This window comes from Mya arenaria, chromosome 7, assembly GCF_026914265.1.
Source record: "Mya arenaria isolate MELC-2E11 chromosome 7, ASM2691426v1".
NCBI classification, from domain to species: Eukaryota; Metazoa; Mollusca; class Bivalvia; order Myida; family Myidae; genus Mya; species Mya arenaria.
This window is the reverse complement of record NC_069128.1, coordinates 70,599,515-70,621,509: the sequence shown is the minus strand read 5'-3', so window position 1 is coordinate 70,621,509 and position 21,995 is coordinate 70,599,515. Positions and strand designations below refer to the sequence as shown.

At 39.0% G+C, this 21,995-nt stretch overlaps 2 protein-coding genes across 3 annotated transcripts in view; both read right to left on the bottom strand.

The window, feature by feature from the left end:
• Window positions 1-14,891, bottom strand: part of LOC128241741 (centrosomal protein of 78 kDa-like) — a 95,735-nt gene extending 80,844 nt beyond the window's left edge. The window contains exons 1-6 of one of the 2 annotated variants that reach the window (XM_052958804.1): window positions 14,807-14,891; window positions 12,772-12,942; window positions 12,389-12,489; window positions 11,852-12,021; window positions 3,510-3,582; window positions 1,664-1,767 (exon numbers count right to left, since the gene is read on the bottom strand). In XM_052958804.1, coding sequence (XP_052814764.1) covers window positions 1,664-1,767; window positions 3,510-3,582; window positions 11,852-12,021; window positions 12,389-12,489; window positions 12,772-12,923 — 600 coding nt within the window. In that variant the 5' untranslated portion in view covers window positions 12,924-12,942; window positions 14,807-14,891. Of the gene's footprint in view, window positions 1-1,663; window positions 1,768-3,509; window positions 3,583-11,851; window positions 12,022-12,388; window positions 12,490-12,771; window positions 12,943-14,613; window positions 14,660-14,806 lie in introns of those variants that run through there. The other variant, XM_052958805.1, reaches the window with a different exon arrangement.
• A 1,268-nt stretch (window positions 14,892-16,159) lies between these two features.
• LOC128241389 (uncharacterized) lies at window positions 16,160-21,485 on the bottom strand. The gene is made up of 3 exons (XM_052958309.1): window positions 21,402-21,485; window positions 19,563-19,687; window positions 16,160-16,835 (listed from the first exon to the last, which is right to left on the bottom strand). The coding sequence occupies exons 1-3, from the start codon at window positions 21,483-21,485 to the stop codon at window positions 16,160-16,162; spliced, it is 885 nt and encodes a 294-aa protein (XP_052814269.1).
• Window positions 21,486-21,995: the final 510 nt, after the last annotated feature.

The window sequence follows — 21,995 nt, the reverse complement described above, 5'->3', positions numbered from 1 at the left end:
AAAGGTTATAAAAATGATTTTCTTTAATTATGCTTACCATCTGATTGCTATATATATGATCAAACAATTGCTTACAGTCAAACCCATCACTGCTTGATAATTTATTAGTGGAAGAATGTCAGTGACAGGGAATAATTGGTCGTTTAAAAGAGCCAAATTTGTTTTACGGGATCAAAGATTAGTAACTAGACAGTTGGCCACTTACTGCATGTACTGTATGATAAAAACATATTGGCTGGGTAATCAGTGCCTTTTCCACCCATCTCATGGGTCAGAATATCTGACCCATTCAACACTTTATCATTTCAATACAATTACCACAACTGTTTTTTAACTGGGCGCCATTTATGGTAATGACGTCTTCATTCATAAAAATCTGCTAGCGGTACAGTCTAAATGACTGCCATTGAGAGCTGACAAGACATTGTGTTAAAACTATCTGTTAAAACAGATGTGTCACTTGCATTGATTCAAAGCTGTTTGCAATCCAAGCCTTGACCATGTATTAATATTTCGAGTAACAGTGCTTGAGAAACATGCTGTATACTTAAATTAAAAGCAAGATCAGAATTTGTTGAGTTTCGAAGAGCCTCAATCATAGACACTACTTGAACATAGAAGAGTCTTAAAAAGCTTGAATATCAATTCCAGTTCATGAAACAGTAGTCAAGTGCTTAATTATTACCACCTTCATCATAAACAATCAATCAACAAACTACCCAAGCCTTACCTTGATGACTTGAGGTAACGAGTCAGCAACTTTCCTTTTTAAGATACAGCTGGTGGAAATAACAGTCAAAATTAGAGGTAGGAACAAGGGTCTTGCACGCGACACGTCATCTTGGTATGTCGAACACATGTGGCAAGTTATTTTGAAATCTGTCCATACAAGGGAAATATGGAGTAATGGAGACAAGTAGACTTGTCCCAATGTACCACGGCGGACTGACGTATGGATGGAAGGGACAAGGTGATTCCGATAAAGCCTAAGCAACTTGGAGGTGGGGGTATAATAATTATCTAATTATTAAGTATTAAATACAAGTAGCTATGAATTAGTGTTATAATAAAATAGGGGTAAAACTACTGCACAATGATCCAGGAGGTTTTACTCCATTCTTGTTTGCTGGATTTCACAAGGCACTGTCTGATGGTGATTAATAAACAAACACATTGGGTTTTTGATGATGTAAAGCTCTTATCAAAAATAATTTCTTATATTAGATCATACCACCATTACTAGCGCCATCATTATCAGCGCCATCATTATTAACACCATCATTATCAGCGCCATCATTATCAGTGCCATCATTATCAGCGCCATCATTATTAGCGCCATCATTATCAGCGCCATCATTATCAGCACCATCATTTTAACATGGGGAAATGATATAAGGTCATCAAAGCAGAATTGGTACAAGCATATTTTTGTAATATCCATGGCTTGCTTATTTATGATGGATATATAAGTTATCCAGTCATCGAAATTTGCACTTTTGATCAACAAGTCCAATCACCATGTTATTACTAAGCTAATGGAAACAAGCCATGCTGTGTAAAATTCACAATTAAAGTGAGCTCAACTTCCAATTAACAATTGCAGGGAGCATGGGGCTTGTGCTAAGTTGACCACTGCTTATCAAACTCAACACACGCATCTTACCTTGATAACTTTCGCTAGTGAATCGGAACCTTTTGGAGTCAAGCTGCAGCCCGTGAAATTGACAGAGTTGATTGAAGTGGAGTTTTTAATACCCTTACACACAACTGAAAATAGAGAAACAGCCGTCAAAAATACAGATGATTTGAATGAACAAGCCTGATTCTTACATTATTTTTTTCTATCAAAATCAAAAGCCCTGCTATATGAAATGCAGAATTTGAGCAAACAAGAAAATATTTTATCAGTACAGGGCTTTGTTTCTAGCACTGGATCACAAACTAGAGCTGACACAGGAGTGACGAATACCCCCAAATGCCGCCTGGACACAGGAATGGCAAACCATTCCTTTGAAAAGAGGCCATAACTCCAAGGTTACTGCACACTGCATCTTCTGTTTATCATATTGTTTGTCCGGAAACCGTTTTTCTATTTTCGTAACAGTGCACAAAAACCTTTACTCCACTGGCCCCATTTTCAATCACAAGCATTGTCTTCACAGAGGCTGCCTATACACAGAGGCTGCCTATACAGCAAGTTTCATCACAATATCTCATGCCCAATTAAAGTTATGAAGCAGAAACCATTTTCTATTTTTAATTAACAGTGACCTTGACCTTGGCCCCACCAGCCCCATTATCGAACTCGACCTGTATTTTCTGATGTTACACCTGTGTACCAAAAAATGTTCAAATCTGTCAAGCTTTTCATGAGTTATCGTCCGGAAACCATTTTTCTATTTTTAGTAACAGTGACCTTGGCCCCACCAGCCCCAATATCGAACTTGATCTGTATCTTCTGATGTTACATCTGTGTACCAAAAATTGTTCAAATCTGTTTAGCCTTTCATGAGCTATCGTCCGGAAACCGTTTTTCTATTTTTAGTAACAGTGACTTTGACCTTGGCCCCACCAGCCCCAATATCAATCTTGACCTGTATCTTCTGATTTCACACCTGTGTACCAAAAATTTTTCAAATCTGTCTAGCCTTTCATGAGTTATCGTCCGGAAACCATGAAAACCGACCGACCGACCGACATACAGACCGACCGACAAGCTCACTCCTATATACCCCCTCAAACTTTGTTTGTGGGGGTATAAATATATTCAGGTTAGTTTATAATTATTTCTTTAAGCCTGATATAGAATCACGCTCTAGTCTTTATATAGAAACACGCTTTAGTCTTTATATAGATCACGCTCTAGTCTATTTATGGAATCATGCTAGTCTATTGGTAGAAAGCAGTACAAGTGTCCATTCTGGGAGGCCATTAGTTGGGAACTATCAAGCCCTTCAGGTTGAGGTGCACATGTCATCAAACTCCGCTTTACCACTTGTACCAAAAAATTTCACATGGTGATGTGCAGGGCTTCCATTAAGAATTTGAATCTGGAAGTATGAACTTCCTGTCCATCAAATTTAGAAGTTTTTCACTGAAATGTGGAAGTTTAGGTCTCCTGAATAAGATATCTTTTTCCACTATTTTTCAATTAGTATTAAAAATCAAATAATTTGCAACTTTAACTTGCCAAATTCACATACTTATACTATAATGATTCATCTTTGTTAAAGACTGATTGAAATTGTGACTTTAAAATTAATATTGGAATCAATTTTGGAAGTTTTAACCCATTGCTAGGGAGTAATATACTTCCAAACTTGCATTAACGGAAGCCCTGGATGTAGATATTGGCAGAGGATAGAAGAGCTGGATTGTTGAGCATTTCTATCACGTTTTGGGAAGATACACTGAAACTGCTCAGAAATATTAATTTAAATAAGCCATTGCATGATATTTTCGTTAATAAAACTTGACCATTGAGTATAATAAAAAGAGATGCTATTTACTGTCCAGCCCGGCGTCTCCGATCCTGCAGTACTCCAGAGAGAAGTGGTTCAGAGTCGCATTCTTCACAAGACCCTGAAATATAAAACATGACCTTTCATGCAAACAAAACATAAACATGTGACGATTTCAAATAAATCAAAATCCAGTAAAATATTTAAATACAACTTGGATTAATATAAGCAAGAATAACCAAATCTTCAACAGAGATGAATACAGCACTAGTCTCCAATATAAAAGAATATTTACACCTCAACTTCCATTCCTTAAATGAACTGCCTTTCGGCAATTGCGTTCATCAATCGATGAACGCAACATCTTCGGATATGTTCAGATCGTAAATCATTGCATAACAATATACCTGAAAGCGATTGATCTTGTTATTGGTTGTATTGTGTCTGCAGGTCCCGTATAATATAGATCAACATTTTTAAAAGTGTTAGTTTATTATATTTTAAATGTATTGGTACCAGAAGTGTTTCAATTTTACGTTTTAAAGTGATTTCAAGTGGTTGATCTTTTCCCGCGTTATTGTGACGTCATTTGAAAAAAATGTTTCCAGTTATAGTCGGGTCGTTCTATTTACAAAATGGGTAAGAACGGATTACTGAAAGGTTTTCTTAAATGAGATGAAGTATTTTTTTAACGTTTCTTGAATAAAATAATGGACTATTGGTGTAAATATAAGGAATGAATTGCGGGATTGATGTCATTATCGGGGATATGAACGCAATTGGGTTAGTCAAAGTACGCGTGGAGTCCTTCGGACTCCACACACATTGACCAACCCAATTGCGTTCATACCCCGATAATGACATCAACCCCGCAATACATTCCTTAAATATATATTTCATATTCTTACACATAACATGTCAGTTAGCTTATATTTTGTGAGCATCTATCTGCAGGGCTTTTTCTGCCCATTTTGGGAAAAAGACCCTAGACATTTTGGGAAATTTTGCGTCGTGAAAATGTGGAAATTGGGAAATTTTACAGTGAAAAGAAAAAGCTGTCTAGTCTCTTGTGAATTAGGAAATGATTTAATATTAGTTTATTTTCCCTTTAAAAGACCCACAATGGCTGAAATATCAATCCTTGGGGTGTAAATATCTACAATAAATCATGACAGATAATATTTCATATCTCTGAATGTGATGAAAATCAATGATTTCTGAGTTCAATTACCAAAAAAACTTCACATCACATAATTTATTAGGATGTTGAAAATGAACCAGTACAGGTAAAAAGAATTTCTATAGAAAAATAATTTTTTATTGGGATTTTTTTCTGACGATTGGGAAAAATATCTTATAATTTTGCTTTGGGAATGGGTCCGATAGTCAGACCCGTGGGTACTATAGAAAAAGCCCTGATCTGTGACTATATCTCTAGAGTCTAATTGATTTTTGGGATTTAATACACAAAATTAAATATAATACAATCGACACAATACAGATCATGTTAAAGTTATAATGTTTAGACCTGACCAACACTAAACAAGTGAAACCCAACATCACAAACACAAAGACAGACTCCACATGACTTTTGTATGCTTCATCTAGATCATGTTTTTATCTTAACAAAAACGTTAACCAAGGTCATGGTCTAAGAGACACTAAATAGTGACATACAACGTCCCAACACAACAAGACAGTCTACAATGTAATACACCATTCAATTGTAACCACGCCCCCCCCCCCCCCAGGTCCGAGGAATAGTGGGGACTTTGACTTTCGGTCCAGCCAACCCCTGCTAAAATCCCCGCCCTGCGGGGACGAACAGATGGTAAAATCCCTGCCAAATGCCCCTGCACCCCAGGGAGTCTATATGTAAGGCCCATTCCCCGCTATATTTAAAGCGAAGACAAAACCTGCTTCAAAGCTTTTTTAGGATTCGCACATTTCAAACTATGGGTCCTAAGCCAAGATATGAGAGTTCCATGCCAGGGCTATTTATTGATCCGAGCTCCCCGGTTTTGATGCATAAAAAAAAAATGAAATTGATGCATCATAAGTTTGAAGTATGCGTCAACTTTGACCGGAGATAATTTCAGTGCAAGAGTCGAAAGTCAGGAACATGAAGATGAAAGGAGTCCCAAAGCATGTGCCGAATGTTTGTTTGTTAATGTTTTGACGTGTTTCTGACATCCTATGACGGATTGAGAAACATAAATTACGAAGAAAGACCAAGATATTAGAAAATCATTTCATGACCCTTGAAAACTGACTTGACATTTTAAACCAGACCTTTCAGGGGCAACATTCCCTGCCTCGGCAGCGAGTAAATGGGGAGTGGCTTATTGTAAATTCCCTCAGCTATGTACCTGTCTGTTTAACTCAGTGTTCTATCTTTAGCACACACTGGAGAAAGTTAAACAAACAGGGCTGATCAGAGCAGACGATGTATTTCCCCACACTACTATCTACTATGTGAACTAAAGATGACCAAGCAAAGTTTTCCAGATGTTTTCTTTGAAATGATTATTTTCTTGTCCTAACTGGCATTTTGTAAGTTCGACTAGATCTTTTTTCTGTATGGGACATCCCTCTCAAATGTTTAGAATCTACATTTCCATTCCAGTCCAAAATAACAAGATTTATTCTCAATTTGGAATCCAAAACTTATTATATTGCTAACACACTATAATAATGCTTTCTTGAAAGCATCCACAACCCTAGTACAAATTCACCTTATTGTAAGGAGTCAGCCCGGATACAGTTTAGTCTGCCATACCATAATTAAGATAGTGTTGACACCTTTAATTGATACCTTTTAAAGTGACACTCTTTTTTAAATTCATTACAAACACATGTATAATGATCATCAATTTTGACTAATAAACCATTAACTACTTTGTATAAAACCCAGAATTTGAGCAAGCTCGGAAAACATTTTTGTCAGTGCAGGGCAATAATAAGCTTATTTTATTGGGTATACTTTTGAGCACAGATTTCTTTAGATATATATGCATCCTCTGGATGAACATGAGTAAGAACAACGGGTCCTCAGGAAAATCACGAGAGCTGTCAGTAGACAGCGCACTCAACTTTTCTCAGGTTGGGGGCATGATGGTGAACAAGCATGAGAAGTTTCAAAGCCAGATGTCAATGGACGTTGAAAATATTTGAGGTGGTACGCAAACTTTTACATAAATTTTAAGTCAAAAAGGGGCATTATTTTGTCAAAATGCTTGATAGAGTTACCTCCTCCTGCGTACAGGTTGAGTGCATGATGGTAAACAAGCGTGCAAATTTTCAAAGCCAGATGTCAATTGACTGAAAATATTTGAGGTGATACGCAAACTTTAACATCAGTGGTTACAGCGCCGTTCGGGTGACTAGGATAGCTCTCCTTATTCTTTGAATAGTCGAGCTAAAAATGAATTTTGAAACAGCATAAGGGTTTTAGCTAAAGGGTTATGGAAGGGTGATGCATGCTGCCCCCTTTTAGTAGCACCCTTCTGCCCTCATAGGGAGACCAGCATGGGTACCCGCTTAAAATATTATTATAAATTCATACAAACTTAACATTTTTGGCAGTTGAAACCTACTGTAAGTTTAGCCCTATTGCTACGATTTTTTTTGTAAAATTCACAATGTTCAAATTTTTCACAGCCTGACACAATGTACACTTTTCTCCCTTAGCATGATGTCCTTTTTCTGAAGCATGATGTCCTTTTTCTGAAGAATGATGTCCTTTTTCTGAAGCATGATGTCCTTTTTCTGAAGCACCCTGTCCTTTTTCTGAAGCATCCTGTCCTTTTTCTGTAGCACCCTGTCCTTTTTCTGTGGCACCCTGTCCTTTTTCTGCAGCACCCTGTCCATTTTCTGCAGCACCCTGTCCTTTTTCTGCAGCACCCTGTCCTTTTTCTGCAGCATCCTGTCCTTTTTCTGTAGCACCCTGTCCTTTTTCTGAAGCACCCTGTCCTTTTTCTGTAGCACCCTGTCCTTTTTCTGCAGCACCCTGTCCTTTTTCTGCAGCACCCTGTCCTTTTTCTGAAGCACCCTGTCCTTTTTCTGAAGCACCCTGTCCTTTTTCTGTAGCACCCTGTCCTTTTTCTGCAGCATCCTGTCCTTTTTCTGTAGCACCCTGTCCTTTTTCTGAAGCACCCTGTCCTTTTTCTGTAGCACCCTGTCCTTTTTCTGCAGCACCCTGTCCTTTTTCTGCAGCACCCTGTCCTTTTTCTGCAGCATCCTGTCCTTTTTCTGTAGCACCCTGTCCTTTTTCTGTAGCACCCTGTCCTTTTTCTGTAGCACCCTGTCCTTTTTCTGAAGCACCCTGTCCTTTTTCTGTAGCACCCTGTCCTTTTTCTGTGGCACCCTGTCCTTTTTCTGTAGCACCCTGTCCTTTTTCTGAAGCACCCTGTCCTTTTTCTGCAGCATCCTGTCCTTTTTCTGTAGCACCCTGTCCATTTTCTGTGGCACCCTGTCCTTTTTCTGCAGCACCCTGTCCTTTTTCTGAAGCACCCTGTCCATTTTCTGTGGCACCCTGTCCTTTTTCTGCAGCACCCTGTCCATTTTCTGTGGCACCCTGTCCTTTTTCTGCAGCACCCTGTCCTTTTTCTGTAGCACCCTGTCCTTTTTCTGTGGCACCCTGTCCTTTTTCTGCAGCACCCTGTCCTTTTTCTGTAGCACCCTGTCCTTTTTCTGTGGCACCCTGTCCTTTTTCTGAAGCACCCTGTCCTTTTTCTGAAGCACCCTGTCCTTTTTCTGAAGCACCCTGTCCTTTTTCTGTAGCACCCTGTCCTTTTTCTGAAGCACCCTGTCCTTTTTCTGTAGCACCCTGTCCTTTTTCTGTGGCACCCTGTCCTTTTTCTGTAGCACCCTGTCCTTTTTCTGAAGCACCCTGTCCTTTTTCTGCAGCATCCTGTCCTTTTTCTGTAGCACCCTGTCCATTTTCTGTGGCACCCTGTCCTTTTTCTGCAGCACCCTGTCCTTTTTCTGAAGCACCCTGTCCATTTTCTGTGGCACCCTGTCCTTTTTCTGCAGCACCCTGTCCATTTTCTGTGGCACCCTGTCCTTTTTCTGCAGCACCCTGTCCTTTTTCTGTGGCACCCTGTCCTTTTTCTGTGGCACCCTGTCCTTTTTCTGCAGCACCCTGTCCTTTTTCTGTAGCACCCTGTCCTTTTTCTGTGGCACCCTGTCCTTTTTCTGAAGCACCCTGTCCTTTTTCTGAAGCACCCTGTCCTTTTTCTGAAGCACCCTGTCCTTTTTCTGAAGCACCCTGTCCTTTTTCTGAAGCACCCTGTCCTTTTTCTGAAGCACCCTGTCCTTTTTCTGTAGCACCCTGTCCTTTTTCTGCAGCACCCTGTCCTTTTTCTGAAGCACCCTGTCCTTTTTCTGAAGCACCCTGTCCTTTTTCTGTGGCACCCTGTCCTTTTTCTGTGGCACCCTGTCCTTTTTCTGTGGCACCCTGTCCTTTTTCTGAAGCACCCTGTCCTTTTTCTGAAGCACCCTGTCCTTTTTCTGTAGCACCCTGTCCTTTTTCTGAAGCACCCTGTCCTTTTTCTGTAGCACCCTGTCCTTTTTCTGTGGCATCCTGTCCTTTTTCTGCAGCACCCTGTCCTTTATCTGCAGCACCCTGTCCTTTTTCTGCAGCACCCTGTCCTTTTTCTGCAGCACCCTGTCCTTTTTCTGAAGCATCCTGTCCTTTTTCTGTAGCACCCTGTCCTTTTTCTGTGGCACCCTGTCCTTTTTCTGCAGCACCCTGTCCATTTTCTGCAGCACCCTGTCCTTTTTCTGCAGCACCCTGTCCTTTTTCTGCAGCATCCTGTCCTTTTTCTGTAGCACCCTGTCCATTTTCTGTGGCACCCTGTCCTTTTTCTGCAGCACCCTGTCCTTTTTCTGAAGCACCCTGTCCATTTTCTGTGGCACCCTGTCCTTTTTCTGCAGCACCCTGTCCATTTTCTGTGGCACCCTGTCCTTTTTCTGCAGCACCCTGTCCTTTTTCTGTAGCACCCTGTCCTTTTTCTGTGGCACCCTGTCCTTTTTCTGAAGCACCCTGTCCTTTTTCTGCAGCACCCTGTCCTTTTTCTGTAGCACCCTGTCCTTTTTCTGCAGCACCCTGTCCTTTTTCTGTAGCACCCTGTCCTTTTTCTGTGGCACCCTGTCCTTTTTCTGTGGCACCCTGTCCTTTTTCTGAAGCACCCTGTCCTTTTTCTGAAGCACCCTGTCCTTTTTCTGAAGCACCCTGTCCTTTTTCTGAAGCACCCTGTCCTTTTTCTGAAGCACCCTGTCCTTTTTCTGAAGCACCCTGTCCTTTTTCTGAAGCACCCTGTCCTTTTTCTGCAGCACCCTGTCCTTTTTCTGAAGCACCCTGTCCTTTTTCTGAAGCACCCTGTCCTTTTTCTGTGGCACCCTGTCCTTTTTCTGTGGCACCCTGTCCTTTTTCTGTGGCACCCTGTCCTTTTTCTGAAGCACCCTGTCCTTTTTCTGAAGCACCCTGTCCTTTTTCTGTAGCACCCTGTCCTTTTTCTGAAGCACCCTGTCCTTTTTCTGTAGCACCCTGTCCTTTTTCTGTGGCACCCTGTCCTTTTTCTGAAGCATCCTGTCCTTTTTCTGAAGCACCCTGTCCTTTTTCTGCAGTCCCCTGTCCTTTTTCTGTGGCACCCTGTCCTTTTTCTGCAGCACCCTGTCCTTTTTCTGAAGCACCCTGGCCATTTTCTGTGGCACCCTGTCCTTTTTCTGCAGCACCCTGTCCATTTTCTGTGGCACCCTGTCCTTTTTCTGCAGCACCCTGTCCTTTTTCTGTGGCACCCTGTCCTTTTTCTGTGGCACCCTGTCCTTTTTCTGCAGCACCCTGTCCTTTTTCTGTGGCACCCTGTGGCACCCTGTCCTTTTTCTGTGGCACCCTGTCCTTTTTCTGTGGCACCCTGTCCTTTTTCTGAAGCACCCTGTCCTTTTTCTGAAGCACCCTGTCCTTTTTCTGAAGCACCCTGTCCTTTTTCTGAAGCACCCTGTCCTTTTTCTGAAGCACCCTGTCCTTTTTCTGCAGCACCCTGTCCTTTTTCTGAAGCACCCTGTCCTTTTTCTGAAGCACCCTGTCCTTTTTCTGTAGCACCCTGTCCTTTTTCTGTGGCACCCTGTCCTTTTTCTGTGGCACCCTGTCCTTTTTCTGAAGCACCCTGTCCTTTTTCTGAAGCACACTGTCCTTTTTCTGAAGCACCCTGTCCTTTTTCTGAAGCACCCTGTCCTTTTTCTGTAGCACCCTGTCCTTTTTCTGAAGCACCCTGTCCTTTTTCTGTGGCACCCTGTCCTTTTTCTGTGGCACCCTGTCCTTTTTCTGAAGCACCCTGTCCTTTTTCTGTAGCACCCTGTCCTTTTTCTGTGGCACCCTGTCCTTTTTCTGAAGCACCCTGTCCTTTTTCTGAAGCACCCTGTCCTTTTTCTGAAGCACCCTGTCCTTTTTCTGTGGCACCCTGTCCTTTTTCTGAAGCACCCTGTCCTTTTTCTGAAGCACCCTGTCCTTTTTCTGAAGCACCCTGTCCTTTTTCTGAAGCACCCTGTCCTTTTTCTGTAGCACCCTGTCCTTTTTCTGTGGCACCCTGTCCTTTTTCTGAAGCATCCTGTCCTTTTTCTGCAGCACCCTGTCCTTTATCTGCAGCACCCTGTCCTTTTTCTGCAGCACCCTGTCCTTTTTCTGCAGCACCCTGTCCTTTTTCTGCAGCACCCTGTCCTTTTTCTGCAGCACCCTGTTCTTTTTCTGCAGCAACCTGTCCTTTTTCTGCAGCAACCTGTCCTTTTTCTGCAGCACCCTGTTCTTTTGAAAAACTGGCTAAAACCCTAGCAACTAATGAATCAATGCAACAATCACAAGCACACATCAACTGAGACATACAGGGCTTTTTCTGCCCAATTTGGGAAAAAGACCCTAGCCATTTTGGGAAATTTTGCGTCGTGAAAATGCCAAAATTGGGAAATTTTACAGTTAAAAGAAAAAGCTGTCTAGTCTCCTGCAATTAGGAAATGATTTTACATTAGTTTTTTTCCCTTTAATAGAACCAAAATGGCTGAAATATCAATCCTTGGGTGTAAATATCTATTGCAATAAATCAATCATGACAGATAATATTTCATACAGATATCTGAATGTGATGAAAATCAATGATTTCCAAGTTCAATTATCAAAAAAACTTTACATCACATAATTTATTAGGATGTTGAAAATAAACCAGTACATGTAAAAAGACTTTCTTTTTTTTTTTTACTTTTGATTGGGATTTTTTCCTGAACATTGGGAAAAATATCTTATATTTTGCTTTGGGAATGGGTCCGATAGTCGGACCCGTGGGTACTATAGAAAAAGCCCTGATATTACCCACATTATACATAAACGGAACACAAACCTTCATGAGTGTGTTTAAATCCCTCTCTCGCAGCGGCAGTCCCTGGATCTCTAGACACGTCAACACCGGGGTCAAACCAAGACATTCCTTTAGAGCCTTGCACATGCGGTAGGTGATTTCTTTCGATCGAACTGAAGGAGTCTTGCGTTTCTCAATCATTGCCTTTTTCTCTGAAAATTAAAATGGTACAACATTAATACTTCATGGACTGCAGCCTATAAACCCCTGCTAGGCGCTTAAAAAATACCTGATTATAACTTTCCTAATGTAAATAGTTGTAGTTGAAATAAGCACAAGCTTGCAAGTCTTGAACTGGTAAAATGCTTGCCAGGCTTACCAACAAAATGTCAATTCTGGATTTAAAAATATGGATGTCAAGCATTAATTTCAGAATTTGAGCTTCTAAAGTCTCATTTTGATGACTTTAATGAAGAGCTAGTGGGGACTGCTACATTAAAAAATGCCTACACAATAGTTTTTGCCAAAATTAAAAAGCAATTCACTCAGAAGCCCATCAAGAAACATTATACAGCTTACCATTATCATCAGAGGGTGGTGTATAGTAGCTACGGATAGCTACAAACTCTAAACTTTTGTTGATCCTCAATGTGTTCAGGACCGGCATCCAGTCATTGGCCCTGTAAACATATAATATCAGACTCCTTAACTTCATACCGTGATACGGAGAAATGTGGCTAAGGCTGTATAAACATATAGTATTAATTTGGGCGTAGTATGTAGTATGTATATATAGTATATAGTTTTGCCTGATTCTTAGCTAGGACATGATTCCAATCCAGATTTAATGTTAGTATTGTTGGTAAGGATATGTATGAATTCATGTAACTTTCTTCCCCATTGTTGTGAAATAATTTAAGTTTAAACTTAAAAACTTTTTCAACTAGAACATAAACTCATACCTGATTCGGTCGCCATTCAAATCCAACACCCCTTGTGATAGATGGGCTTTAACTGCAGTCAGAGGGCAGGAATCTTGTAAGGCACACAAGTTGTCATAGTGTGTCTCAAAGTCGTACGCACCTCTGTGCCGTACTTGTACGCTTTCTATCATCTTTGATGGTGCTAGTTATCTGAAATTAATAGAAAGACTTAAAACCGAATACTTTTCTCAATGAAAACAATCTTAAAAAGGTCCAATATTATATTATTTGTGGCTATCTAAAGCTCTGTGTTTGACTGTTCGCTTCAGGTGCGGATGGTTCCATGCTCAATCTCAAAGTATCATAGGCATATATTTATGAAGGCAGGCAAGGGCTCCCTCTAGGTTTTGAAAAGGTGTCGCTACTTTTTCAGCAGTCAGCAGTGTCAAGGGGGCTGTGTAAGGCTGTGTTGGTGAAGGGCTGAGCACTTATATATATGGGATTTAACTTTTAAGCATTTTAAGAGACTAAGATTGCATGTTAACATACTGTTAAATTAATGTTGAATTAAAACAGACAATTTTGAAATAAAATAAACATTAATTGAGGGATGTGATTGACCTGACAACTGAAACACTCGGCATATGCAGGTAGACAAGAACTCGGAAAAGTTGAGAGTACTGGGTAAAATGTTAGAAACAAGTTGTATCCCATGAATTGTTGCTTTAGACCAGAAACATTTAAGAACCAGGGTTTTGTTGCTATTGTTCAGTTCTCCTTCTGTTTCCTCAGCTCTTCTTAATATAATACTAGTCAGGGTTTGAATTTAACTTTGAGGAGCACTCGCAAAACTTTGCGAGTGCTTTTTGAGGCTACTCACAAAATGAAAAATTAACTTGCAATTTTATTATTTGCTTTATTCCCTTATAATATTGTCTAATTAAAGTAGAAATTTACACCTGAACATATTATGAATATTAAAAAGTATCAATCTTGAGTGACTTGACTACTAGAACGTGTTGATGGCTTATTCTATTTGGGAAATACGGAAAGACTCATCAGATGCTGGCCGCTTTTTGGTAACAAAGCTGTCCAATAATTTGACATTTTTCACTTTGTATATTTACCCTCGCCATTGGGTAATACCCATTTGGTAAGCACGCTACAGATGTCATTAAATCTATACGTATTAAAAACAATAACATTATAAATTTAAAATAAATAAAAGCAACAGTAAATGTAGCGTTGATGCTTTGGACCATGAAATATATTGATCGACGAAGTCTATTCACTTTGACAGTTAGGCGGAAATATATTTAAAGGTTGATGGGGTTTAAGCGATAAATTTGGCCAATGATTGAGCTTGGCGATTACGTCATTTCTACTCACTTTGTATTACGCACGCCTCGGAGCATCCCGGAAAGATTCGAGACAAAACTCGGCCTTTTCCGTATTTGTTCTATTTTTGAAAACTTACTAAAGCGTGGCTCCGTACAGTCATCTTTATACTGGTAGTGTAAACATGCCACTTATAGGCTGTTTACACTCAACTATGTAGCGGAGTTTAGTTCATGTTTATTCTACTTTCCTTTTAACATTTTGTGGACTAGAAAAAAACACTCGCAAAATTTTACGAGCCTGAATAAAAAGTCACTCGCAATTTGCAAATGTCGCTCGTATTTTGCGAGTATGCGAGTCTTAATTCGAACCCTGCTAGTGATAGCTTGAAGCGACAGTAACAAATGGCATTTAAATACGACAAGTTTAGTTGTATTTGGTTCACAACTGAATCAACAGCTGTATAAATTGAAATAACTGCAGAAATATACATTATTGGCTTTTGCTTGTGTCGTTCTAAGCAAAAATATTGCAAATACATACAGCAAAGACAAGACGTTTTGTTTACTATTCCTCTACATAAATTCAACGGCAAAGTCCGAGTAATCCGCATCCAAATTTCATGCCAATACTCGTTCGCGAATAATTTTTCAAACAAATCAATGAAAATTAGCTGTTGCAAAGGAAACGTTTATATGAAAAAACACTTAATTGAGAAATCGCTCAATTTTTTTACCTTAATATCATTTGTAAGCAATGATAATTTGGTGTAACTAAGAGTGTTGTCGATGTAAACTGTCTTTGAACCGACAGGAAATGGCGCGTTGGAAAGGTTAAAATTTCTATAATGAACGTTGTCGACTTAAGGCTACATTCAACCTTTAATTTTATTTTTAATTTAAACAAAAACCAACACCTTTAAATTACTTTTTTCAAATGTAAAACCCAACTTCCAAAATTCATCACTTTGAGGAAAACGAAAAAAGATAATAAAATCGTTTTTAATCTGAAAGAGATTAGTGTTTATTTTGCCTAGTCTAAATAAAATGACCATTTACAGTGTTTGTGCACTTTTAAAACCACAGGTAATCGTCACATAGCTTAGTCACTAAAATATGGCCCTTCAGTCCTTTGATATTGTTTCACAATTAACAAAACATAATTAAAATTGATAAAATGAAATTTCAATAAATTTCTAAGAATATAACTTGAAATATATTTGTATATAATTATATATTTATAAAAATTACTGAAATTAAATGTTATCAATTTTAATTAGTTTTTGTTAATTTTAAAACAATATTAATGGACTGAAGGGCCACATATATATATATTTTTAAATATAAAAGAACTGAAGGGCCATATTTTAGTGACAAAGCTATGTGACGATCACTTGTGTTTAAAACATTACTTATCCTATTAGTTATAAATGTCACGGACCTATAAACCAGATATCATTGAATATAATGATTAAAACCTTTGATATAGATTTCAATGAAAACCATATTATACAGCCAAAAATGTACTTGAGTATAAATCAATGCCATACAACAATAACTCGAATATATATTTTGCATAAAAATGAGTTTTCTCTGAAATATTGTTAAAATCTTTTTATCAACGCATTTTATGAGAAAGTCAGTTTTTAAAAAGTATAAAAACGTGCAACATTTCTAATCATACTTTTATGTGCTAAAATGAGTTGAGACTGAGATTTAGATTTGACTTGAGTATTTTTTGTGATATTGGGGACAGACATTTTACCTACAATTATATTCAATATAAAAACTGCCTCACGAGAGCCTCTTTTACCTTGAGTTTCAACCCCACAAATGACAGAAACCATTTCCATTTCACATATATCAGAGAAGAAAAAAATACAAAAGTTGTTTTATTTGTTCTCCAATCAAACTGAATGGTGTTAAAATAGCTTTCAGGTCAAACTTTATTGGTTGATGGGTAAAGTTGAGGGTTGTTTCTCGTGTGCCTTGCTTCTTGTCGGAACATTTTCCTCCTCTCTTGATAGGCATGTTTCTTCTGCTCAGTTGCATCGTCTAATTTCCCTTCAGATTTCAAACTTTCGTAATGGTTACACGCCTTTCATTGGTCTCTTTTGTGTGCATGGAGGGTGGAGGGGAGGGGTGGGGTGAGGTGTGGGTGGAGGGGAGGGGAGGGGTGGGGTGAGGTGTGGGTGGAGGGGAGGGTGGGGTGAGAAGTGGGTCGAGGGGAGGGGCGGGGTAAGAGAGGTGGGCGGAGGGGAGGTGCGGGATGAGAGGGGTGGGCGGAGGAGAGGGGTGAGGCGGGATGTGGGTAGAGGGGAGGGGTTGGGTGAGGTATGGGTCGAGGGAAGGGGCGTAGTTAGAATGGTGGGTGGAGGGGAGGCGGTGTTGGTGGAGGGGAGGGGAGGGGTGTTGTGAGGTATGGGTCGAAGGAAGGGGCGAGTGTGTGTGTGTGTGTGTGGGGGGGGGGTGATGTGTGGGTGGAGGGGAGGGATGGGGTGAGGTGTGGTGTGGGTCGAGGGCAGGGGCGGGGTGAGAGGGGTAGGTGGAGGGGATGGTGGGGTGAGGTGTGGGTTGAGGGGGTACGGGGTGAGAGGGGTGGGCGGAAGGGAGGGGTGGGGTGAGGTGTGGGTCGAGGGAAGGGGCGGGGTTAGAGGGGTGGGTGGAGGGGAGGTGGGTGAGGTGTGGGTGGGTGGGTTTTTGATTGGGATTGGTGCCGTGAAGTGTGGGTGGAAGCATGAATGTATGTATTTCTGTAAACTGCTTCTGTATTACAGTATTTGCCGAATTTCTCACACTTTTAAGCATAGAGTGCATACATTATTATAATTGATGACAGGATGAAAAACTGGTCGTGTAACGGGTTTTAAAAGTAGTAGTAGTAAAAGTAATGTCCGGAATACACGGTTAGTCACGAAGTCTTAGTCGACTATGAAGCAATGTTGTTATAACTATTAGTTGTCCAACGCTCACTTCGAAAGTATCCAAGTAAAACAGCATACAAGTTTCAAGTGTTTTATTTGATTGTGATAATAATGAATAACAGTGGTAACAATTCCATTTCACTAGTTTAAAATGTTCATATATTTGTAAATTGATAGGAAATCCTAACAGAGGTGTATCCTCGACGCTTGTCAAAACCAGAAAATGTTTTATCAGTATCTTTTGGTCAGTATCAACCACGTGACTGTCACAAGGCTATTAATAAGTTAATATTACATAACTTTTTTCCATGCTGGACCCCCGCATTTAGAAATAAGACGTTTTAACAACAAAATGCGCTTAGGGTGATATGCATTAAAGATAAATATCTAAAGCATGTACTTGTAACGTGGTGGATACGTAACGAACAAAAGAACATTGTAAAATTAATATGCAATGTACATTTGAATATTGCAAAATATATATGTATTCTTATAAAATAAAATTCAGTGACTAAAATGCTACAAGTAAATTATTGCAAATAATTGGCGTTGTAGCATAATGCTAAGATTTTGTGTATACATGTACTGCAAGTATATGGTTGGGAAACAATTAATATGTTCTCTGACAGATGCCTTTTCACTTGGCGATTTCTAATTTGCTGGTGGTGCCCTCCCTCTTAGTAAGTGCCCTCACTCTTAATGGTACTCTCCCTCTTCTATCTAATCCAGCAAATATCCAGACTCGTTTTTTTCCAATTGTAAAGAGTTTCTGCGTATACATGTTCTTCCGACTGTTTTCAACAAAATAAACTGTCTCTTGCTTACTTAATCTCTGATTGCCCAGTAATCAAAATAAACTGTCTCTCGCTTACTCAATCTCTGATTGCCCAGTAATCAAAATAAACTGTCTCTCGCTTACTTTATCTCTGATTGCCCAGTAATCAAAATAAACTGTCTCTCGCTTACTTTATCTCTGATTGCCCAGTAACCAAAATAAACTTCCCCTAGAATCAATCCTTACTCACTCTATCTTACTAATTCGATCTTGTACTAAGACGAAAAACAACATGTAGAGTATACAAATGTTTAATTTGTTGTAAGCGTCATGGCCAATCAACTGTACATACACAAACATTTTCACATATTTCAACATATACTAACATAAACAACACATTTTCATTGAAATTATTCAAAAAGCATTGATATATCTATGTAACAACACAACTTTTGTTAAACATAAAGACAAAATTTTGTATATCATAATGTATACTGATTTCAAGAATATAATGATGAGTTTCGATGTTTGCTATGAATGAACCCGTTAAGTTTTTTGAAATAAAAAAAACGTCGGACATGCTTGTACACAGCTTGGTGACCATGCGCTGAATGAATCACTCAATATTGCACGGTAAACACGTGCTCGATAGAGCGCGAAATCATAGCGCCCCCAGGCGTATCGTTTCGGAACGATACAAGGGGAAACAATTTTCTCCTAATTCTTTTCAATCAAACGTAGAAATTATATTCCCCTAGAATCAATCCTTACTCACTCTATCTTACTAATTCGATCTTGTACTAAGACGAAAAACAACATGTAGAGTATACAAATGTTTAATTTGTTGTAAGCGTCATGGCCAATCAACTGAATTATAAAGAACGGGAAAGCGACTTTATAAAAAACAAAACTAATTCGGAACTCATCATTTATAAACCCAAGCACTGTGAAACAACCAAACGTTGTTCTAAACTATCTTTTACGTAACCGTCTTTCGCTTTTTCACTCGCCCAACGTCCATGTCTCTTAAACATTCGGTCTTTTATACCTTTGTTCGCGGCAGCCGTAGCCCCGCCAGAACGAAGTGAATGAAAGCCATATTTACGAACGTCTGTAACTAAAGGTTTGAAAGTTTTTATGAACAAGTCTCTAAGAGTTGAATAAGACATAGGCTTGTTAACACTTCTGACTTTAAATCCTGTTTTAGTAGCACTCAAGTTACAAAATATGTAAGATTCATCAGAAAATCCAGCCCATTGAATATACTTTTCCAAATTCTTAACAGGGCACAACAAAGTTCCAGTTCGCGCTATAACTATCCATGCGCCGTCTCTATATTGATCAGTTTTACTAGATTCTATAAATATTTCCATATATGCTGTACTTATAATAATATCACTTCTCTTTATCTTTAACAGTTCAGCACTTCTTAAAAACCCAGAAAAGGCTATTAAACATGCACAAATCATTCTCTGTGACATTAGGTTACATTTACCATAAAGACTATCATACATTTTTTGTAGGATACTAACAGTTATAGGTTCCTTCTTAATCGTAGACCTAGAATTTATACGTTTTGCTGATTCTAACACATTAATAACAAGTTTTGAATCAGTAGGGGAAACAAAACCATTAATTTCGTGCATCCATTTTAAACTATAGAAAGCTGATATAATAGGTTTTGCTGTAGAAGCAGTCTGTATTAACGAAGTTAGATAGATAGCCACCGGAAACGCCCTAGCGGGCAAAATGTCCCTAATCCTGAAACCGTTTGAAAGAGCCCAAACTTTCCACCTTTGAAACGACTGATTATAGTTCTTGCACGTGCTGTCGGCTCTTGACTTTTGCAGTATCTGAGGGAGAAGGGCCACCTTGTCCGCCAAGACCTCCGGCAGCTCGTCTATCTCGTGTTTGTGAATCTGGAAAAATAGATGTAAAAATCTTTTTAAATTAAATGTATCTTTTATTTGCAAAATGAACATATAAACATGTTAACTTTATAATGATACTATTAAATCTATTAAACAACAAAACTTATATCTTGTGAATATAACTAGTTATTAAAGCTATTTGAACGCTTTCAACCTTTGTTGCATAATCATAATACATGAACGTAGTACATAAGTACAACACATGGAGTTTTTTATAAATTCTAAGACTATTCTCAAGGCTGCCTGGCCTGCATATGTATGTGAGTACATAACTTGTACTGGCTATTCTAATGGCCGCCGGGCCTGCATATTTATATGAACACATAACTGGCTATTTTAATGGCCGCCGGGCCTGCATATTTATATGAGCACATAACTAAAACTGGCTATTCTAATGGCCGCCGGGCCTTCGTATATGTATGCGTACATCACTTTAACTGGCTATTCTAATGGCCGCCGAGCCTGTATATATAAATGCGTGCGTTTCTTTCGCTGACTATTCTAATGGCTGTCAAGCCTACATATATGAAAATGCATTACTTCTTTGCAATAATTATGTCTACAAGACCCTTATCTGAAATTTATGTACTTTAGGTACTATTGTGAGAACTAAATTTTCTATAACTGTGCATATGTCTCACAGACTATTGTAAAAAGCGCTCGACCTATAACGCACGTAAAACATAAATTTGCGTTACGTTTGCCAAAATTCACGTGTAAATTTTACAATATTTGCTTCTAAACCTTCAACAGAGTAATTTCTGGCTACTGAAAACATTTAGAGTGAATAAATGTACTATCAAGCATTTTATATTTGTCATTGATCAGCGTACAAACGTACAAATATGCCATAAGGCGATATATCATATGCTGTAGGAATTAAAAACTCGTGATTATCATATATTGCAAAACAAAATTGACTGGTTAAAAATGAAAATGCCACAATTTGAGAGCATGTTGTAACGCAATTAACGTAATTATGTTTCACGTGCAGCTGTGTGGAGCAAAGGGAGATAATAAAGCACTGTAATTGCTCTAAATAAGTACATGATTTAACTCCCTTCTATCAAAATTTAACCAATAGTGCCAACATTTGGAAATTTAAATCCTTATTTCCAAACAACCCTTTTCCGTTTTTGCAAATTGTGTAAAAACTCTTTGATGTTGGTAAATACATCCAGTCTAACACTGCATGTGTAAAAGTCCCAAGTGGACATAATAAAGGCCAAAAGCTTGAAGACGGCCAGTACGGAACTATCAAAACTCCAAACACATGGTCAGTAATCAGTTTCCTGATAACTCTCGGAAGGATACAAATTGGTGACACGAACAGTCCAAATTTACCAGACCAATTCTCAGTAAATGCATCTATGCCACTGGAACCTTTGTTCCAAAATCTTGTATAGAAGCAAGGCAATTTTGCATTGAAATCAGACGCAAACCAATCTACTTCAAGATTCCCCCATTTATTCTGAACCATATCTACTATTGCTTGCGAAACACCCCAATCGTCGTAATCTACGATTTTTGACAAATAATCAGCTTTGTCGTTTTCGGACCTTGGAATCCATTCCATTTCTACGATAATAGAATTTGACGCGCAATATCTATAAATATCTAAAGCGGTTTCTTGTAATTCAGGTACCATTGAACCATTAGCTACAATTTTTGAAACGGATTGGTTGTCCGTAAACCATTTTACCCTCTGAAACCTCAAATTTTGAACCAATGACAACAGGACTCTATACACAGCCATTAACTCCCTCCACGTGGAGGACTTCAACATTTCGTCAGGTGACCAAACACCGTGTGCTACTCCGTTAACTGTACTAACCTCGTAACCACCGTACGCGTACGACGAAGCATCAGTGTAAACTATCTTTGAGCAAGAATGACTTTCAAAGAGTCTTCTACAATTTAACGAAGGCAACTCATTTTCCCAGAAACGAAGTTGGTCCTTACTTTGTGTGCTTAAATACACATAGAAATCCCAGTGAGGGGCCTGAATAATGTCCATACTTAAATAACGTGTCATAATCTGAGCAACGTTACCTATGACAATTGACATGGACATAATTTGACCTGTAAAACTTGCTAGCTTTCTAACGTTCACCCTACTGTGACTTCGTACACTGTTAACAAGACCTTGAAGAGTGTCCTTACATTTTTCAAGCCGAGCATGAGGTATAGACAAAGATCCTGTTTTTGAATCTATATCATTTCCAAGAAATTGCATGTTTTGAACTGGTACCCAAATGCATTTTTCAGCTTTTGGAACGAACCCCGAGGAGATCAA